Source organism: Ambystoma mexicanum, chromosome 3q (assembly GCF_040938575.1).
Source record: "Ambystoma mexicanum isolate Mex_15411 chromosome 3q, UKY_AmexF1_1, whole genome shotgun sequence".
Lineage (NCBI taxonomy): Eukaryota > Metazoa > Chordata > Amphibia > Caudata > Ambystomatidae > Ambystoma > Ambystoma mexicanum.
The window spans coordinates 1,007,710,858-1,007,730,320 of record NC_090926.1 but is presented as its reverse complement, the minus strand read 5'-3'; the positions used below and the strand labels follow the sequence as shown (position 1 = coordinate 1,007,730,320).

Below are 19,463 nucleotides of genomic sequence, written 5' to 3'. Positions count from 1 at the left end.
CCCCTGACCAGTCTGTGGAGATGCCTGCCTCATCCGCATATGTGGCGCAGTTCTCCTCAGATGTTAACAAAATGGCGGGCTTTCCTGCGTGATCTATGGCAGCCATTTTGGATTCTTCCCTTACACCCACATTATCGACGGCGGGTGCTAGGAACCTTTTTGGGTGAACCGTTTCTGTGGGTCAGTGTGTACCCATTCCTCCCTTCTTATGACTGGCTTGCTTGGATGCCACTACCGCATACACTGTCGCTTCCTGGCAGCTTCTTCGTCCGAGACTGCCTTTTTCGGGAAGTTTCAGAGACTTATGCACCATGACTTTAAGCCCCTGAGGTGCCCCAAGGGCCTAACGGGTGTACCAGGGATTCCTTCAAGGGTTCTGACGGACCTGCCAGTACCGAACATTGTTCTGAGGTTCACCATCACAGTGCTAAAGTTAAGCCCAGTTCGGCTGGGAGCTGGGATACCAGAGTTCACCCTGAGGTCTCCGTTTCTGGAGCTTTCCCCGCTGTAATCAGGTTGAAACCTGAAGTTCCTCTTGTGGAGGCTAAAGTCTATATTGAACGATCTGAGAGGCCTTTTCTGAGGGTCTTGTCAGTGAGGTATTGTCCTCAACCGTCCCACGCTCAGGGTCATGGTGGTACCAGTTCTGTCGAGGGGGCAAAGAGGGGACCCCATTCCTTCTGGTACCGGCTTGTCCGAGGTTCCTCCGTTGGAGGCTAATTTTGAGATTGCTTCTAAGATGTTGACTAAACATCCGAGACCACCCAGTACCGGCTCTGCCAAGGATCCTTATAAGGCTAAAGTGTTACTAAAGTCCCCTGACTCTACTGATGAGGCAATTGCCTTAGCTATGCATGTGACGCAGTTCTCTTCAGGTGGTGACAAAATGGCAGCCCAACCTGCGTGGCCTACGGTGGCCATTTTGGATACCTCCCTTACACCTACTTTCGCAATGTCTAGTGCTGTGAATATGCCTTTCGGCAATAGTAACCCGTTCCGCCCTTCTTTGACCGGCATGCGTGGGCTACGCTGCCTCATACCGTCTTGCTCCCTCCTGCTTTTGCTCCACTGATCTATGTGGACCTGGCTGATGGTGGACCCTCCTGGCAACCATCCTCCTTGTGTTCTGGGACGGGGGTTTGGTTACTTTCGAGTGGTTTCTTCCTCTTCGACACCTAAGCCCTCTGCTGAGTGAGTGTTTTTATTTTTTTTTATTTTTTATTTTTTTAGAAATTTCAGATGCTCATGCACACTGACCCTATGAGGACGTATTTTAAGCGTCTTTTCGCTCCTGTTCCACCTATGCCCTGGCTACTCCGATTTCGTTTTTTTTTAAAACCTGGGGCCGTAGGTGTGGAGGTCCAGTCTTCTGTTCCTGCCTCGTTGGGATGAGCCTTAAGCGGATGAGGACGGCGATGAGCAGCCCCGCTCGGGGAGAGCATTCCATGACCGGGAGGGTCTTGTGTAGCTCTGTTATCAGGGATTCCCCGAGGTGCCTCATGTGCCTAATAGGAGCTCCAGGTCCCTCCGAGAACCTGCCAAAACAGGACATGGTTCCGAGGTTCACCATTGAGTGCTAAGGTTCAGCTCAGTTTCTGTGGCTCTGGATAAATGGGGTTTGCCCTGAGGCCTCCATTTCTGTAGCTTTCCACACTGATACTGGGGTACTTGAGGTCCACGTTGCTGGTGCTTGTCACACCGAGCCATGGCTCGAGGCCACGCTTGAGGGAGGTATATGTCCCGGGTTAAAACCCAAGGTTCCTCTAATACACTACCGATGGAGTCGAGAGATCCTCTACGGGTCCGGGTCCTGTCCGTCTGGTACATTTCGCAACTGTCCCACGCTCGGGGGTTGTGGTGGTACCGATTCTGTTAAGGGGGCAAAAATGGTGATCAGCAACAGGCCTTCCAGTACCGGCTCTGCTGAGGTTCCTCCTTTGGAGGCTAATTCTGGGTCAGTTCCTAGGATGTCCACTTAACATCCTAGATCTGCCAGCACCGGCTTGGCCGAGGATCCTTGTTTGAAGGCTAAGTGTTTAAGTCCCCTGACTCCCCTGATGGGACAGTCGCCTAATTTTCTCCTGTGACGCAGTTCTCTTCAGGTATTGACCAAATGGCGGCCCAACCTCCTTGGACCATGGCAGCCATTTTGGATACCTCCCTTACACCAACTTTCATGACGACTGGTGCTGGGAGCGTTCCTTTTGGGGCTGAGCAGTTTTCCACGTTATGTGGACAACAAAGACTTGTTTGTTGTTCCTGGTGACAGCTTCAGCTAAGGCCCCTTGTAGACAGAGGTCAGGGTCCCAGGCTCTACCTTCTCCGGGATCAGGGGGTTTTCGGGTTGCAGTGCACGCCGATCTGAAACTCCTGTTGGTGGCCCTGCCTTAAGTGGCAGCGGCAAGGTGGTTGGTTTTTCTCTCAGCCATCGGCCGCATCTACACGGACAGGTAATCTCCCTGCCGAAATATCACCAAATGATATTTTTTGTCGGTCACACTACACTTCGGTGGGAGGACGAATATCGTCTCATCTGGAGGCGTGGCAAACCATTACCGAAGATAGGTGGGGGTTGTCCATCGTTTAGGTGGGTTTTCGCTTCCCCTTTCCTCCTAGCCCACCCTTGAAACCTCTCTTCCGACAGATCGGGATGCCCTCCCTCAGAGCAGAGGTACAGAAACTACTATACCTCAGAGCGGTGGAACCTCTAAAACCCCCACCCCGCCAAGAAGCAAGGGAGGTCTAGTACTGCTGTCATTTCAGTGCTCAACCAGGCGGGCCTCCGCACTATCTTCGATCTTTCCAGAAATTCAAGTTGTTCACGCCCTGCCAAATAAAGTCCTTTCTTGGAAGGGCAATTGGCTCAGTGTGGCGGTCTTTTAGGATGTATAAATGCACATTCTGACTTGGAGCCTGCATATGAAATATCTGCGGTTCTCTGGAGCCCGCATATGAAATATCTGCGGTTTTCTGGAGCCCGCATATGAAATATCTGCAGTTCTCCGTGTGAGCAGAACACTTCAGATTTGGGTACGCCTTTTGGTCTCGGCTCAGCGAGAAGCACCGGAAACTCATCTGAGGGGCCCCACAGCGGTCTCCCAATACCGGATCTTCTTTCAAGGTTCCTCATTTGGGGCTAAGGTTGACCCCAGTTCTGCTGTGGCTTTGGATACCAGGGCTTGCCCCGAGGGTTCTCCATATGGAGCTAACTGTACAGAGTCTTGGCTCGAGGCCCCTCTCGAGGTGGCTAGAAGACCAGGGTTAAACCTGAGGTTCCCCTGATTGGGGCTAAATTGGTCACCAACAGAATGGAGTCCCTCATCGATGGTCCTGGCTGTAAGGTATATTCCTAACCTTTCCGCACGCATGCAGCTGTGTTGATACCAGTTCTGTTGAGGGGGCGAAAAAGGCGGCCATGTACCACAGACCTTTCAGTATCGGCTCTGCTGAGGATCCTCCACTAGAGGCTAATTCTGGGGAAGCCCCTGACATGTCGAGTAGACATCCTAGATCTGCCAGTACCGGCAGATCTAGGGTGTTGCTTTTGTTTACTACAGCTGGCAAAAAAGATGGGCAAGTGGCGGCTTTTCCTTCATTAGTGCCACAAAAGCGAGCATAGACGGGCATCCATTTCACAAAATGGATGCCCCCATGTGCTTGCTTTTGTAAATTTTGAGCTTCAATTGCTCAAAATTTTACATAGGGATTTAAAAAAAAAAAGTGCCAGATTTTTTTTTTATTATTGCCCATCTTTTTGGCCAATACATTTTTTTTTTTTTTTGGCCGAACCATTCCTTTAAAATCCTTTTTCAGTAAGGAGGTTCCATCCACCCGTATTTCCTGTGGGGAGTGCTTGGTAATCTCCCAAAAGTATGGAGGAAAGGGGATGGGACGTAGGAGTATAATAGTTACTCACCGTAGTGACTATCTTACTCGTAGTCCATAGTCGTCTTTCCTCCATACGCCCGCCTGCCATCCCCTCTAATAAGTATCTGCTATTGTTGCTTAAAGGTCTCAGATCTGGCGATAGAAAAGGACTGAAGGGTGATGGGCGGAGCTAAGGAGGGCAAGGTTACGGCCGCATGCGGGAACCCGCGTAAAAAGAGGATGACAGATTTTTCAATTTGATGCTTTTTTACAAAAGTGCTCCGGTCCCGTCCCACTGGACGGAATGTCCCAAAAGTATGGAGGAAATGGGGCTATGGACTAGGAGTAAGAGAGTCACTATGGTGAGTAACTTTGTTAATTGTTACTATTTTGCTCCTTTTTAACTGGCATGTGCTTTATTAACAAGATGGCATGTTTCCAGGGCAGAGGTAAACCTTTCAGGTTGCATGCTTCTAGCCAGCCATAGTCAATTGCCAACTCAATTTTACACAAACACACAGCACACAATTTCTTATTTGCCAAGAGACCACTACCACTAGCTTATGGCTAGTGGTGGGTGCAGATTTTGAACTCTCTTCCAGGAAGTGTTGTACCTTCTAGGTGGAGTGGTCTCTAGAAGAATTGGCTGCAAAGGTTTGGCCAATAACCACAGTAATTGTTTGTTTTCCTCATGTTACATGTTACCATTGTAAGACTGCCTCCTTCCCCCCCTGTCCTGTCAGCCACCCTCAGCAGACTAGTAAAGAAATCCGTACATATATCTGCATTGACCCGTCAATTAGTGTACTTCTGGTCTTGCATTCTTAACCCGTATAGCTAGGAGCAGTCTCAAAGCCATGTTAATGCCCACTTCACTCACTAGGGATATGCCAACCAAGGGTAAAGTGTATGAACATGAATTTTGAATGTGCTTCCTGAAACCCAAATAAGAAATGGATCCATCTAAATCGAGTTCCTTGTGCATGTATTCACAAATACCTGCTTATGGCTACCAGTGACTTTTCTTCCGGCCCAGTGCATGCTTAATACCAGGCATTCCAAAAGACAATGGCATTTGATTCTGGGTCTTGGCCTACTCCATCTTTTCTGGTTTCCAACACTAGACACTCACCACTGCAAGCTGTGTACCTGTCTTGAAGTATTTGACAAGTGAAATTTAGATTTTTATTGCATCTGTTTTGTTCTCTTCTCCAGCCTTGAAGTAGCATGTAGGTAGCCACTCTTGCAGCTCCGCCTCTGCAGGCTTCTAAATCTAATCTGTATTTTTTTGACTAAAGTGAGGAAGCAAATGTTTTCCTGAATTCTTGGCATCTCCTGTTTGTTTCCCTATCTCAAGGTCACACGTGTCACTGCTCTGCTCTTGCTAGGCCTGTAGCTCACCTCTAACCATTTTTTCATCTCTAGGGGATGTTCTTTTCCAGATGGCTGAAGTTCACCGCCAGATAGAAAACCAGCTGGAAGAAATGGTGAGTTTGTTGCTGCTTGTGGGTGATTGGTGGGGGGAGGGGTATTGGATTGGTGGCAGTTCTGTGGCTTTTCCTGACAGCCCTGCTGCACTGCATTCTGGTTTATCTCTGTACAGGTCATTGCATTTGGCTGGCTTCTTTATGTTACATTTTGTGCTTGGGTGGAAACGGTTGGCTTACAATTTTTGCCATGTAACGAACATGTGAAGATTGATCGCGTATGTATATTGTATTATGAGCACTGTAGTAACCTGCGATGTTGTGCTTCTATTGGACCCCGATCCAAGCTATTGTGAACCTAACGTCCTGTACTAGGTTCCCACAATGAGCAACCCCCAATCCCCTTGCACTCCGTTATTTAAAGTAGCAATCAGATTAAGCATTTCTGTTGTGTGATGGTGAGGTCCCCCAAGTCGTATTTTCCTTCATGGCAGATGACCTGGCAGCGTGTGCCTCTAGCTCGATACAATGCCATCTGGATCTCTGCGGCCAGTCTGCAGGACTCTGTCGGAATTCTGTGGCTAGCTCATCTTCATACGAAACAGCCGGTTTGATAGCTGGTGACCTTCCTCTTCCTCAGCTGGATGCCTTGTCTGCCATCATGGTCTCGGCACCTGTTCACTTTTTTTCTACATGAAGCCTTTTGGCTGCGATATTTTAAATTACTTGAATTTTTGTTTTTGCTTTACAGTTGAAATCGTTCCATAACGAACTCCTCACGCAGCTCGAGCAGAAGGTGGAACTTGATGCCAGGTATCTCAATGTAAGTTTTTATGTGCCTTTTCTACCAGCATTAGCAGACTGTTAATCTGCACACCCAAACCCCTACCGTAGCTCAGGCACTTCAGTAAAGAGGGCTGTCGTTAGAAAGCTATGGCATGCCGACATTGCTCAGAGAAGCCGGTACAGACCTGAAGGCCTCAACAATGGCTTCCTATTTAGTGTGAGATGCCTTGTTACATTGTCAAAATCATTTGTGTCTCTGTGTAGGCTGCACTGAAGAAATATCAGGCAGAGCAGAAAAACAAAGGCGAAGCTCTGGAGAAATGTCAGGCTGAGCTTAAAAAACTGAGGAAAAAGTGCCAAGGCAGCAAGAACCCTCAGAAGTATTCTGACAAGGAGATGCAGGTATGGCTATGGTGGACCACTGACACGCTCATTTTCTTTGTAATCTATAGTCTCATCGCCCCTGCTTTACCAAGTGTATTTACAGATGAACCAAGGATGTTTGTTCCGTTATGTGGACATAAAACTGGTGCTGTTTGTGCTGTCTGATCATCAATGGGAAAACTGGTTTTGGTGGTGAAGTATTTGCCAACTGGCTAGATAATGACTGGAGAAGTGAATGTAGCCTGTTTTTATTGAATTTTATCCTTCAGTATGGGTACTATATGCAAGTCAAAATGGGGGTTCATTAAACGAACAGACCTGAACAGCATTTTTTAAATTACCTTACATTGTATGAGGTATGCAAGACTGAGGTGGGTGGGTTGGAAACAGATGTCCGTGACGTGACAAATAAAAGCTTGTGGGTGCTGTGTGTTGACCATGACTGGAGAGTTTGGAAATCAACCATCAGTTGGACCTTTGATCAGATACCCCGGCCTGTAGCAGTATGCAACCGTTTGTCTCTGCTCTGTTGGCCTTTCGCAGGCAGCACCCATCTGGAAATGGCATATGCTGTTGGTTCCTAGGCTATTGCCACCACTTATATTTGTAGGGAAAGCCAAGCCTTCCCATGCATTGCTAGTCTTGTAGTTAACGTTGCACCTTCTCTGAGGAATCGACTGTTGGAAATCCCACGAGTTCTGCATGGGCTGTTCCAAATTGAATGCTTTGCTACAGAGCAGTATAGGAATTGAGTAAAGTTGGTAAAGCAAAAAATCTGCATGGGTTGATAAAAGTCCGTACCATGATTTGCAGCAATTCTAATTTCCTTTACCCATATCGCACGACCACCTCCTTCTGGACGACTACATGGGTTGAATGGCGGTAATTGATTTCACCGCTTGACTTTATGGCCCTGGGTTGGTAGGGGCTTCTGGTGTTTGCCCTATGAAAGGCTTACAGGGATGCACCTGCAAGATCTGGCCACCAAAGGCTTGCTCTAACAAATCCCTGCCAACTGCACGCACTTAACCGCATGCAGGCACTTCAGATTCTAGAGCTCTAGCTCAGGCAGCATCTGCTTTTCCCAAATATCACTTATGTAATTTATGGTGGTAAGGACCTGGGGGTTTGCATTACTGTTGTCTATTGTTGAGAACAATACAATCTTAGGGCACACTTTTTCCTGAGGTTTGCTCTTGAATCGCATAAGCCTGTCCAGGTTGGTATGTCTGAACAGGAATTTCTCTACCATGCTTTAGCTCCTGTGACTTTAAAGTCTTGGCCCTCATAGGTTACAATTCATTGCATCAGAAGTTCATCCACTGTAATAATTGTCTTCTCCAGCATGGGGTCTGGCATGGATTCACATGCTCATGAATATTCCCCATCGTCAGGCTGGGAATCCTTGGTAAAGAAAAAATCAGTATCAGTTTCGTTTCTGATCTGTCTTTCTTAGTAGTAACCAATCACTGGCCTCTGGGGCATACTGCCCCCAGCCAATGACTGCCCTCTCCCTAAGCCCCTCCCCTGGCAGCCATCCTCAGATTTTTACTGCACGTTCAAATGTTGGGAGTCCCCGTGCTATAGCTCTCGAGCTTTTACTGCGTTTTGCGATTTTTCAAAGAGTTTAATAAAATTTTTTTCGGTCAATCAAGCCTCAAGCTCCACCGTTTCTACTTCCGATCAACGGGGAACCATTTTGGAATTTCTATGCCCCTCGAGGGCAAAGTTTCCATCGAGTACGCTTCTTGGAGTCCAGAAGACCTTGAGGCCTACCCCGTGGACATGGCCCAGGACAAGGGAAGCTCGACGCCCGGATCCAGGCTGTTCAAGAACTGCCCTGGATGCGGATTGCATAATGTGTTCAAGGAGGACGAGCATTCTAGATGCCTCTACTGCCTTCACAAAGACAAAACTCAGGTTGAAGGAATGTGTTTTGCAAGAACATGGAGACAACCATGAGGGATCGACGGATCCGCCTCACCAACTGGCTGGAAGGAAAGAGCCCAGCTGTAGGTGAGAAGAGGTCCGAGCGGTCTTCGAAGTCCTGGCGCTACGGCGATGGGGGCCCAACAGAAGGCTAAGCACCGCGAGTCCGCGGGCACCGGGAGCACCGAACGGTCGGGCTCCTCGGCTGCCAGGCTGGGCGCACTTTCACCGACGCCATCAATCACGAGTCAACGCTCTGGCTCGGGGAAGAGGAAGTCTGAGATCCCGGGTAAGCTTCTGGAGAAGCCCCAGTCGATCCCGACGGAAACAGCCGAGGGGGAGCAATGCGGTGTCCCTCCCCAAGGTCTGAAGGCCTCGAGCATGCCAAAAGTTGTGAAGGCCCTGATTAACCCGGCTATGGCCTCTATTGAGGGCGTCGTGACGGCCCTGGCGAAGCCTGTGGAGGCTACCCCAGTGGAGACGACCGCAGGGCCCAGAGTTTCCCTGCCACCGCAGAGGGAATCCTCTTTTCAGCCCATTGATAAGACCCCTGTGAAGACCCCGGTGGAAAAAGAGGGGGGGGGCAGTGGCCATCACGGACACGGATACAGCCTCTGAGGAGGAGCTGGTGGAAGTTGTGCAAGGCCTCAACAAGGTTTGAGGAGGTCCAGTCCCACGGGAGGAACCCCGAGGAGGCAGACGAAGAAAGCGACGGTGGCTCTGACGAGGTTCCCGAGGAGGAGGAGCAACCATCGCACCCGTTGCAGCCATTGCCGGACAACTCGGCGGCCATTTTGATGGCAATCCAAACCTTATGCACAAAGGTAAGGACGAGATTGCCTCTACCCCCAACAGATGACCCAGCAGAGCCGGGCCCGTCGGGAAGCCCTCCAAACAAGCGGAGGAGAGTTCACGCCCCCGCCTTTCCAGCCCTCACGCCCCGCACAGCCTTCATCTCCTTCACCTGATCCTATGGATGACACGGGAACAGATACGGGGACGGATGACGGTGGTGACGGGATGGGCCTTCCATCACCACCCCCTCGGGCCTGCCCGACCGACGAAATTGGCTCCTTCCACGCCATGATTTCCAGGGCATCCGAGCTCTTCCAGCTCTGCTCCGAGGAACAGAAGAAGGAAGGCTTCCTCTATCAACGGCGCAAGGCCAAGAGGAAGACTGTCCTCGCTGTGCCATTGCTTGACGACATCTGGGACAGGGACTTGCTCTCCTGAAGAACCCGTCCACCACGCCTGCCAAGAGGGCTCGGTACGAGAAGAAGTACTGGGTCCCCGATTCCACCCCTTTGTGCCTCACGGCGCAGCCAACCCCAGATTTGGTCGTCTCGGCGGCGGCCAAGAAGGCGGCGGGGGCGGCGGCTTCGACTTCAACTTCAACCTCTCCACCTGACGGCGAGGGAAAGAAACTGGACGCTATGGGACGACAAGTCATCTCGTTCACGGCGACGACAATTAAGGCAGCCAACGCTCTAGCGATTGTGGCCCGCTATGACGGGGAGTTGTGGTACAAGATCGCTCCCCCTGCTGGACTTCCTACCAGAAAACAGGAGGGTTGGAGGCCCCGGGGATCCTACAGGAAGGTCAGGTGGCGTCAGACCACGCCATAACGGTGGCCACGGACATCGCGGACACTGGGTTCCACTAGTTTGGCAACTGTGTTTGCCTTCGGCGGCGATGGCTCAAGGCCACAGATTTCCACCAAGACGTGCAGACCAGAGTTCTGGACAGGCCCTTCGACGGGAGCAACCTGTTCGGAAAAACAGTAGATGAGTCACTTCAGGCCATCCAGACCGACACGGAGACGGCTCGGGCCTTGGGAGTTTTGCAGCAACGATGGCCGCCCTTTCGGAACTCCGGAGGCAAGCAAGGTTCCTCCAAAGGATTCAGCAGTACCTCCTCGACGTACCGCCAGGCAGCCCGTTCCTCATCACAAGAGGCCTACTCAGGGCGCGGCAAGTCAGGAGGACCCCGTCGCCAAGGAGGCCAGGGCGGCAAGGCCGACCTCCAAGCAGGACTGAACCGGCCGGAGCGTCGAGCCCCCACCTGAGCACCCTGGTGGGAGGTCGGCTGGCGAAGTTCGTCAGCGTGTGGGAGTCCATCTCCACTGACCGCTGGGTGCTGGATGCCCTGGCCCATGGACATTCTCGAATTTCTGAAGAAGTGCCCCCGAATTCCTCCCGTGCCCAGGAAGGAAAATTGCATCCCACAACTGCTGTTGGAAGTAAGGGCGATGCTCAAGAAAGGGGCCATCGAGCCTGTCCCAAAGAGGCTCCAGGGCTCCGGAGTATACTCAAGATACTTCCTAGTCAGAGAGAAGACCGGCGGTTGGCGCCCCATCCTGGACCTGCGTCGGTTAAACAAATGCATCACGGCCCAGAAGTTCCAGATGGTTACCCTCCAGCACGTGCTGGGACAGCTGGAGGCAGGTGACTTCCTGTCGTCGCTGGACTTGGAGGATGCGTACTTCCACATCCCCATTCTAAAAGGACACCGAAGGTTTCTCAGATTCGTATTACAAGGACGGCACTACCAATTCAAGGCCCTGCCATTCGGATTGAAGTCAGCGCCCAGGGTATTTACCACGTGCCTAGCGCCAGTGGCGGCTCGGCTGCGCCTGCTAGGGATCCACGTTTACCCCTACCTGGACGATTGGCTCATCCGAGCAAGGACAAGCAAGCTCGCTGTCGAGCACACAGCGAAGACTGTCCAACTGCTCACAGACCTGGGATTCTCCGTCGCAGGTCGCACTGTTTCTGGCAGCCAAGCTCGATACAGTGGCACAATTGGCTTCCCCATCGGAGGAAAGGAAGAAGGCCATCCTGGGAAAGGTGCAGCAGCTACTGGCCACAGACGTGGCCAGGGTGAGGTCCATCAAGTCACTCCTCGGCATGATGTCCTCTTGCATCTACCTGGTGCGCCGATGCAGGCTGCGGATGCGTACCCTGCAGGAGTTCCTCGACGCCCGTTGGATGCAAGCGGTGGGCAGCTTCGAAGACAAGATCCCACTCAATGAGATTTTCGGCCAAGCGATTCGGTGGTGGGGCACCTGCGCGCACCTCGCGGCGGGCACAGACTTTCAGACCCCAGCACACCAGGAGACGGTGACGATGGATGCCTCCCTGGAGGGTTGGGGAGCGCACACGGAGATCTTCAAGCGAGAGGCCTTTGGCTCCCGGAGGAGAGGTCACTCCACATCAACATCCTGGATCTCCGAGCAGTGTTCTGGGCTCTCAGGTCGTTCCTCCCGTCCCTGAAGGGCAAGGTGGTAAGGATCTTCACCGACGACACCACCACGATGTTCTACATCTGGAAGCAGGGAGGAACCAGGTGCCCGGCCCTATCCAAGGAGGCCCAGGATCTGTGGCATTGGGCAGTTGCCCAGGGGATGTTTCTGGTGCCCTTCCACCTAGCAGGGATAAAGAACACCATTGCTGACTCGCTGAGCAGGGAGCTGTGCTCCTGCCACGAGTGGGAACTGCGTCAGAACCAAGTGGATTGGCTTTTCCGACGATGGGGCAAACCCTAGATCGACCTGTTCATGACGGCGGCAAACTCCAAGTGCCAGAGGTTCGCCAGCAAGTTTTTACCCAGCCGAGGAGCATGAGCGATGCTTTCTCGTTCCCCTGGGATGTCCTGTTCCTGTATGCGTTCCCTCCGTTGCCGTTGCTACTGCGTCTCGTCAAGCAACTCAAGAAGTCCCAGTGCAGGATGATCTTCGTCGCACCAGCGTGGCTGAGACAGATCCGGTTCCTGGACCTTCTGGACTTGTCAGCACCCCTCCACCCCAGTCAAACTATCGACGGACGCAGATCTTTTCTCCAGAGAAGGAGGCGCCATCCTCCATAGCGACCTGAGGTAGCTGAACTTGCAGGCCCGGCTCCTGCGGCACTAGAGTTTGGAGGGTACGATATCCCGGCGGACTGCAAGGAGGTGCTTGCAAAGGCCAGGGCATCCTCAACTCTCAAGTGCTATGGACACAAATGGAAGAGGTTCTCTGTCTGGTGCCGTGCACAGAATATTAATGCTCTGTGAATTACGGCCCCTCAAGTGCTGCCGTACCTGCTGTCGCTGGCCACGTTGGGGCTGGCTCATGCCTCCATCAAAATACATCTGGCGACGATCTCCCGCTACACCAGAACTACGGGACGATCATCTCTGTGGTCTCATCGCTTGGTGAAGGAGTTTATGAAGGGACTGTTCCATTCATTCCCGCCAGTGAAGGCTCCGGCCCTGGCGTGAGAGCTCAACGTGGTGCTGACCAGGCTCATGGGGGCGCCTTTCGAGCCTCTGCATTCAGCACCGTTGAAGTTCCTGTCGTGGAAAATTGCATTTCTTGTGGCCATCACCTCTGCACGACGAGTGGGAGAGAGCCAGGTCCTATCCTGCAAGCCTCCATACTTAACTTTTCACGAGACGAGGGTGGTGCTGAAGACACAACCCTCCTTCATGCCCAAGGTGCTGTCGGACTTCCATCTCAACGAGCCCTTGGTGTTACCAGTTTTCTTCCAGTCGCCTTCGTCGCCGGTCGAGAGGACTTTGCACTCGCTGGATGTAGCTAGAGCGCTGAAGTTCTACGTGGCCCGCACTAAGTTTTCGGAAGACATCACAACTGTTTGTGAACTTTGGACATGTGAACCAAGGTGTGACAATGAGGCAAAACAGGCGGGTTGAAGGAAACAAAAAATGCTGGTCTTTATTCAGACTTAACAAAATGCTGATTGGCAATATCACACAAAGTTCTTTTTAAAGAAGTCTTCCAGGTGTTCTTTTTGTTGAGCAATGGTTTTTCCTCTGTTCTCTTGTGGGGCACGGTGTAAGGACCTCTGGCAGGCTTCTTCCTCCTCATCCTCATATGCCCAGGTGCTTCCTGTAGCTCCGGAATCCACGTTTGATCAGCTCTGCAAGGAGAACAACAATGAACACCCTTCTTCAAACCTGCTTGCTCTTTATATAGTTGAGTAACAATTGGCCAATCAAGTTCTACTTCCTGTTTTAGAGCATAAGAACCAATATAGTCCCCGCCCCCTTTTCCTTGTGAGCCCCTCGCCATGTTCGTTCCTGCATCTGTTCCCCAGAATGCCTTTCTGCCGCCCAGGTAAGTGTCTGCTGTTGAATCACTTGGTATTTTGTGGGGAACAATGGTCTGGTTATGTATTCCCTGCCAGAGACATCTCCCTACGTGCTCTTAACTATGTTGCAGCGGGTCACCTTCCTCCTGCCCGATGTTTCCGCATAACACGCGGTTGGCATCCTGCCCGCGGTTGCAGCAACACACACGGATGGCGTCTCCACGTAATAACTGGAGTTCTTCCTTCCAACATCCATCTCTCATATGGGAAGTCGCAGCTACGGTTTCCTTCTCCTCTCCCCTTGGCCGTCAATGCCGCTTTTGTGAGACAAGTCTCTCCCTGTCGGACGCGGCGCTCTGCCTCTCTGTCCTCGAACTCAGGGATTTCGTCTACGAGGGGACGTTTCAGCCGCCGCATCTCTGCGGGCTGAAAATGGCGTCGGCTGCTCTGGTTTCTTTATATTGTCCCGTGATGTCCCACTCATGGGTATTATGGGCCCCCCAGTCCTTTAAGAATTCAGGAAGTTCCTCGGTTCTGGGTATGTCGGGATTTGGTTTCTGGGATGCATGGCCCCACCACTCGCCATTCCTGAAGGTCGCGGTTGGTTCTTTTCCCAGCCCGCAAGTCTCCCTTCTATATTCCTGGGGTTTGCAATCCCCCTTGTCTGGGTCATTACACAAGGGAAGGCCCTCTCGAAGGCTTCCATTTCCAAATGGCTCTCCGGCTGCATCATGCACTGTCACCGGTTGGCAAACCGACCATTGCCTGGCCGTCCGAGAGCCCATTCGACAAAGAGCGATCGCTGCTACCGCAGCATTCTTGTCTGGTATATCCCTGCTGGACATCTGCAGGGCTGCTAGTGGAGGTCGACGCACATCTTCACGAGATTCTACTGTGTCGACTGGGATTCCAGGGAGGAGTCCAGGGTCGGCCAAGCAGTGCTACGCAACCTTTTCGCCTGAAGGTGGGCCTGGTGAGGAGGTAAGAGTTGCTTAATGTTGAGTTTATGTAATGCTTAATGTTGAGCCTTGCCACCTCCCGTGGTTGTGCATGTGTGTACTGCTATGTATTCTTATATTCATGAGCATGTGAATCCATGCCAGACCCCATGCTGGAGAAGGAACAAGTTACTTACCTGTAACTGTTGTTCTCCAGCATGGGTCTGGCATGGATTCACATGCGAACCCTCCCTCCTACCCCTCTGCGGCTCTGCCACTTTACGTGCTACCAAAACTGAGGATGGCTGCCTGGGGAGGGGCTTAGGAAGAGGGCAGCCATTGGCTGGGGGGCAGTATGACCCAGAAATCAGTGATTGGTTGGTAGAAAGACAGTTCAGAAGTGAAACTGATTTTTCTTTACCGAGGATTCACAGCCTGATGGGGAATAGGAGCATGTGAATCCATGCCAGACCCATGCTGGAAACCAGTTACAGTTAAGTAACTTGTTCCATCTCACACCATTCCTTGCAACAACCCCAGAACCTGGATACCAGGTTTACCCCTACCTGGACGATTGGCTCATCCGAGCAAGGACAAGCAAGCTCGCTGTCGAGCACACAGCGAAGACCGTCCAACTGCTCACAGACCTGGGATTCTCTGTCGCAGGTCGCACTGTTTCTGGGAGCCAAGCTCGATACAGTGGCACGATTGGCTTCCCAATGACCCTGAGACATGCAAAGAATCGCCTGAGACTGCCAGAAAAAAGACATGAGCACCCAAGAACGGTGTGGGAAGACTGTACCCCATACATCACACGAACAGATGTGCACCATCAACACCCACGGCACACCAGACAAGTCGACGAAGTACTAATAACCAAAAACCCAACCATTAACCTAACTGACAGATTCAATGAAGAAGCCTTTGCTGATCTTCAACCAATCGCATGAATGGGGAAGCACCGCTATTAAACAACCAAGCTTTCAATCTAGCAGACCGCTTCAGTGAACATGCAGCCTTTGCTGATCCTCATCCTTATTCAATCAACGCCGATACAGATGCACTGCGACCAAACAACTGCAAACCAAAACAAGGAACAACTAATGAGCAAATCCACACCAAAAAGATCCACTGCAATGTAATCAATGCAAGGTCAATGTCCAAACATGCCACCAAAATATATGATCGCCTTTGCGACAGAGGGAATCGACATCATATTTGCAACAGAAACATGGCTAGATGACCACTACAAGATCACCTTCCACAACTGCCTGAAAACTTCAAATGCATCCAAGCAAACAGAAAAAACAAAAAGGGGTGGGGTGGAGGGGGTCTGGCAATCATCCACAAGGAACACCTGGATATCAAATTCGATAAATGCGAATCCTTAATCCTAAGTCTATCCGTAAACCCCAAAACAAACCTGAAATTCATACTGATATACATACAGACCACCAACCTACGGTGCAACCTTCATAGACGACTTCACAGAAGCAATCCCCATCCTAGCCATCAAACGCAATCACCTGATCGTCCTCAGAGATTGGAACATTTGGTTTGAAGAAGAAACCACAACCACACACATCTCTAACCAGCCAATTGGTAGCAGTTAACCTACAACAACTAATCAAAGGAGCATTTCACTCGGCAGGACATACACTTGAAGCAATCTTCACGAACATAGAACTCCTTACCACGGTACCCCCAATTCAAATACTTGGGAGCGACCACCTCATCATCCCCTTTGTAATCAAAATGACCACTCCAGCAAATGGGCAACTAGACAAACCGCAGACCACCATGAAAAGAAACTGGAGAACCATCAAACTCCAACCTAATTGAACTCCTGGAACTCAGCAAACCACATTCAACATTTATGGAAGAAGCTGACCTGGACAAAAAAGTAGCCCTGCTCCACGCCTGGATTACAACAACTATCGACAAAATCTATTTATATTTTATTCATTTGTATAGCGTGCCAAGCCCAGTGTCATCTGGGCACATTTCTTAAAGGTTACAGTTACATATATTTACACAATGACACATCGCCAAAGAAACACCTTTTCAATCCTTCTCACAAAAGAGCATGGCAAAATGGTTCGCCCCACTACTCGGCACCATGAAAACAAAAAAAACGAAGACTAGAAATAGATTGGCAAAATGGTTCACCCCACTAGTCGGCACCATAAAAACAAAGACTAGAAATAGATTGGAGAATAAATGACTGCGAATACGCTGAAATTCCTGCAACATAACCGTGCATACAAAAAGGAAATACTAAAAGCGAAGAGGAAACTATGAAGCACCACACCCAAAAAGAACTCTTCAAAATCATCATAAATGAAATTTAAAAAATCCACCGGCTGCAACAACACACCAATTCCTTCAACAAAACTATGCAGTGACCTAGCAGACCACTTAAAAAACAATCCCCAGCATCCAACGAACCATACAAAGCAGACCTCCCGATCATACTACGATTCCCCAACTATCCTCGGGAGGAACATCCAAACAATCTATGAAGCTTTCCCGAAATATCATTGGAGACTTTCGTCAAACTGGTAAATCAAAGTAACAACTCAGGGTCTCCTGGGGACCCCACTCTCCCCCCACCCCCTTTGGACATATACAAATAGATTCTTAAACAAGGAACTCCCATGTAATATCACAGGAACTTCCTCAACCTTTCAATTGCAACTGGGAAAGTGCCACAAGCCTTCAAATCAGCGTACATCGGGCCACTACTCAGCGGGAACCGTGCAGGACCTCCAACTACAGACCCATCTCCAACATCCCATACACAGCCAAGCTGCTCGAAACGTACATAGAAAAAACGACCCAAGAATTCATAGAAGAGCACTGCCTACTAGACCAGGCACAAGTTGGTTTCAGACCAATGAGGGGAACAGAATCGGCTCTCCTCGCAATATGGAATGACCTAAAAATAAACGGAGACTTGGACAACAGCACTGCCTTGATACTTCTAGACCTATCTGCAGCATTCGACAGTTAATCATGACATCCTCATAACAAGATTAGAAGGACTCGGAATAAGAGACACTGCCTTACTGTGGATCAAATCTTTATTAACAAATAGATTGGAAACCATATGGATGAAACCTTTCAAATCCAACTCGAGAGATTCCACATGTGGAGTGCCACAAGGATCATCCTTCTCCCCGCTATTATTCAACAGCTACCTATCTCTACTAATCAAAGTCATCAAAAGCCACATCCTCACCTTCTACAACTATGCCAAAATCTTCAAAATACAAGATAATCTAGAAATGAACTCAACGCTAGAAAACTGCCTCGGTCAACCCAGGCAAAACAGAAATAATGATAGTCACAAATAATGGAGGCGAAAACCAGTTCATCCCTTTGCCAAGGGACCTCGGGACAACCCAAGCACCTTTGCAGACTGTAAAAAACCTGGAGGTTATGATGGACAATCTCACCCTAGAGCCACAAGTAAATGCTCTACTCAAGAAAGGCTTCTTCCTCCTGCGAGCGGCAGAGAGGATCCTACCATTCCTATCATATGCCAACACCACCACCACCATCATCGCTCTCGTCATGGTCAGAGTAGACTACGCCAATAGCCTATACTTGGGTATGCCTGAATGACTTCTAAAAAAACTACAATGCATTTGAAATGCGGCAGCCAGATTGCTTCTGAACCTAACCTGAAGAGAACACATCACACCTGCTCTAAAAACACTACATTGGCTACCAATAAAACTAATAAAATTCAAAACAATGCACATCGCACACAGCAGTACACAAACAAGGCGCTTAGTTCCTGAGAGACGAATTGCGCCTATATCAACCAACAAGAACCCTCAGATCAAGCAACAACATCCGCCTGGAACTGAAACCCTACAATAAAAAAACTCGGAGGATCGTCTTCCTCTCACCAGGTGCCAAAAACCTGGAACGAGCTACCAAAGTACATACGCAAATCAAGAAACCACCTACTATTCAGGAAACTACTCAAAACCTAGTTCTTCACTGCGTAACTAAAAGACCGTGCCCAGGGACACACAAACTAAAACGATGAATGAAGAGACAGAATCTTTTCCCAGTTGATTGCTTAGTGTGAATTCGGGATCTAAGGAAGATACTCCACGACATAACGAATGACTAACCTGAGAAACAACCATGATAGGACCTAAAAGACTGGATACATAGCAAGCCAAGCCAAGACAAGCACCAGGACGAATCATCAATGGCACCCTGGCCCTACACCATAGCCACATTTCAACAGACCCTTGTCAAGATAGATAGCAAGGGAAAAGGGGGGCCACCAATCCCTCAGCTCCGAAACCAGAGGGAGCAAAATGGACATACCCAATCGCATTATACAAAGCTCATTCCGATACAGCTGAGAGCGCGCTGCGCCATCCCACACAAGCAACAACCAAACAATAGCTTTTAAGGAAGACGCTCAACGACATACCGATCAACTAACAGAGAGCCATGATAGGAGGACACTAAAAACTGAATACATAGGCTGACCAAAATGGAAGTACTAGGACGTTTCATTAACAGCACCCTGACCCTGAACCACACCAAGCTCCAGCAGTCAACGTCACAATAGATAGCAAGGGAATAAGGAGCACACAACCTCGGCTCCCGCACCAGAGGGAGAGAAATCAGACATACCTATCACACCATACAATGCTCATTAGCATACAGCTGGGACTGTGCCCCACCATTGCATGCTACAATCAAGCGGCCTATAAGGAATCGGCAACAACCCCACCCACAGGAATACAGCTCAAAAGGAACAAGAATTAGTGCCAGGATACAGACCCCACTAACCAAACTTTCAAATCTCTGCAAACTCAACCCACCCAAAACTCACACAACCATCTCTCACCGAGCAATCCGCACGCACTTTACCACACTGCATCAACAACACACAACCCATAAACACCTACAGCACATGTCTTGCCCGATCCGATACTCGCACCAAAGCTCAGCACACAGTGTACACCGAACTGAAGCTGCCAACAGCACACCACTTCTCCAACTCTCCTACT

General features: G+C 50.1%; 1 protein-coding gene across 4 annotated transcripts in view; it reads left to right on the top strand.

Annotated features, from left to right (window-relative positions):
• The window catches only part of BAIAP2 (BAR/IMD domain containing adaptor protein 2), a 764,302-nt gene that overhangs the window by 393,729 nt on the left and 351,110 nt on the right, over positions 1-19,463 (top strand). For all 4 annotated transcript variants that reach the window (XM_069655178.1, XM_069655179.1, XM_069655176.1 and 1 more), the window contains 3 exons: positions 5,293-5,354; positions 6,046-6,117; positions 6,345-6,482. In XM_069655178.1, coding sequence (XP_069511279.1) covers positions 5,293-5,354; positions 6,046-6,117; positions 6,345-6,482 — 272 coding nt within the window. The remainder of the gene's footprint in view (positions 1-5,292; positions 5,355-6,045; positions 6,118-6,344; positions 6,483-19,463) is intronic.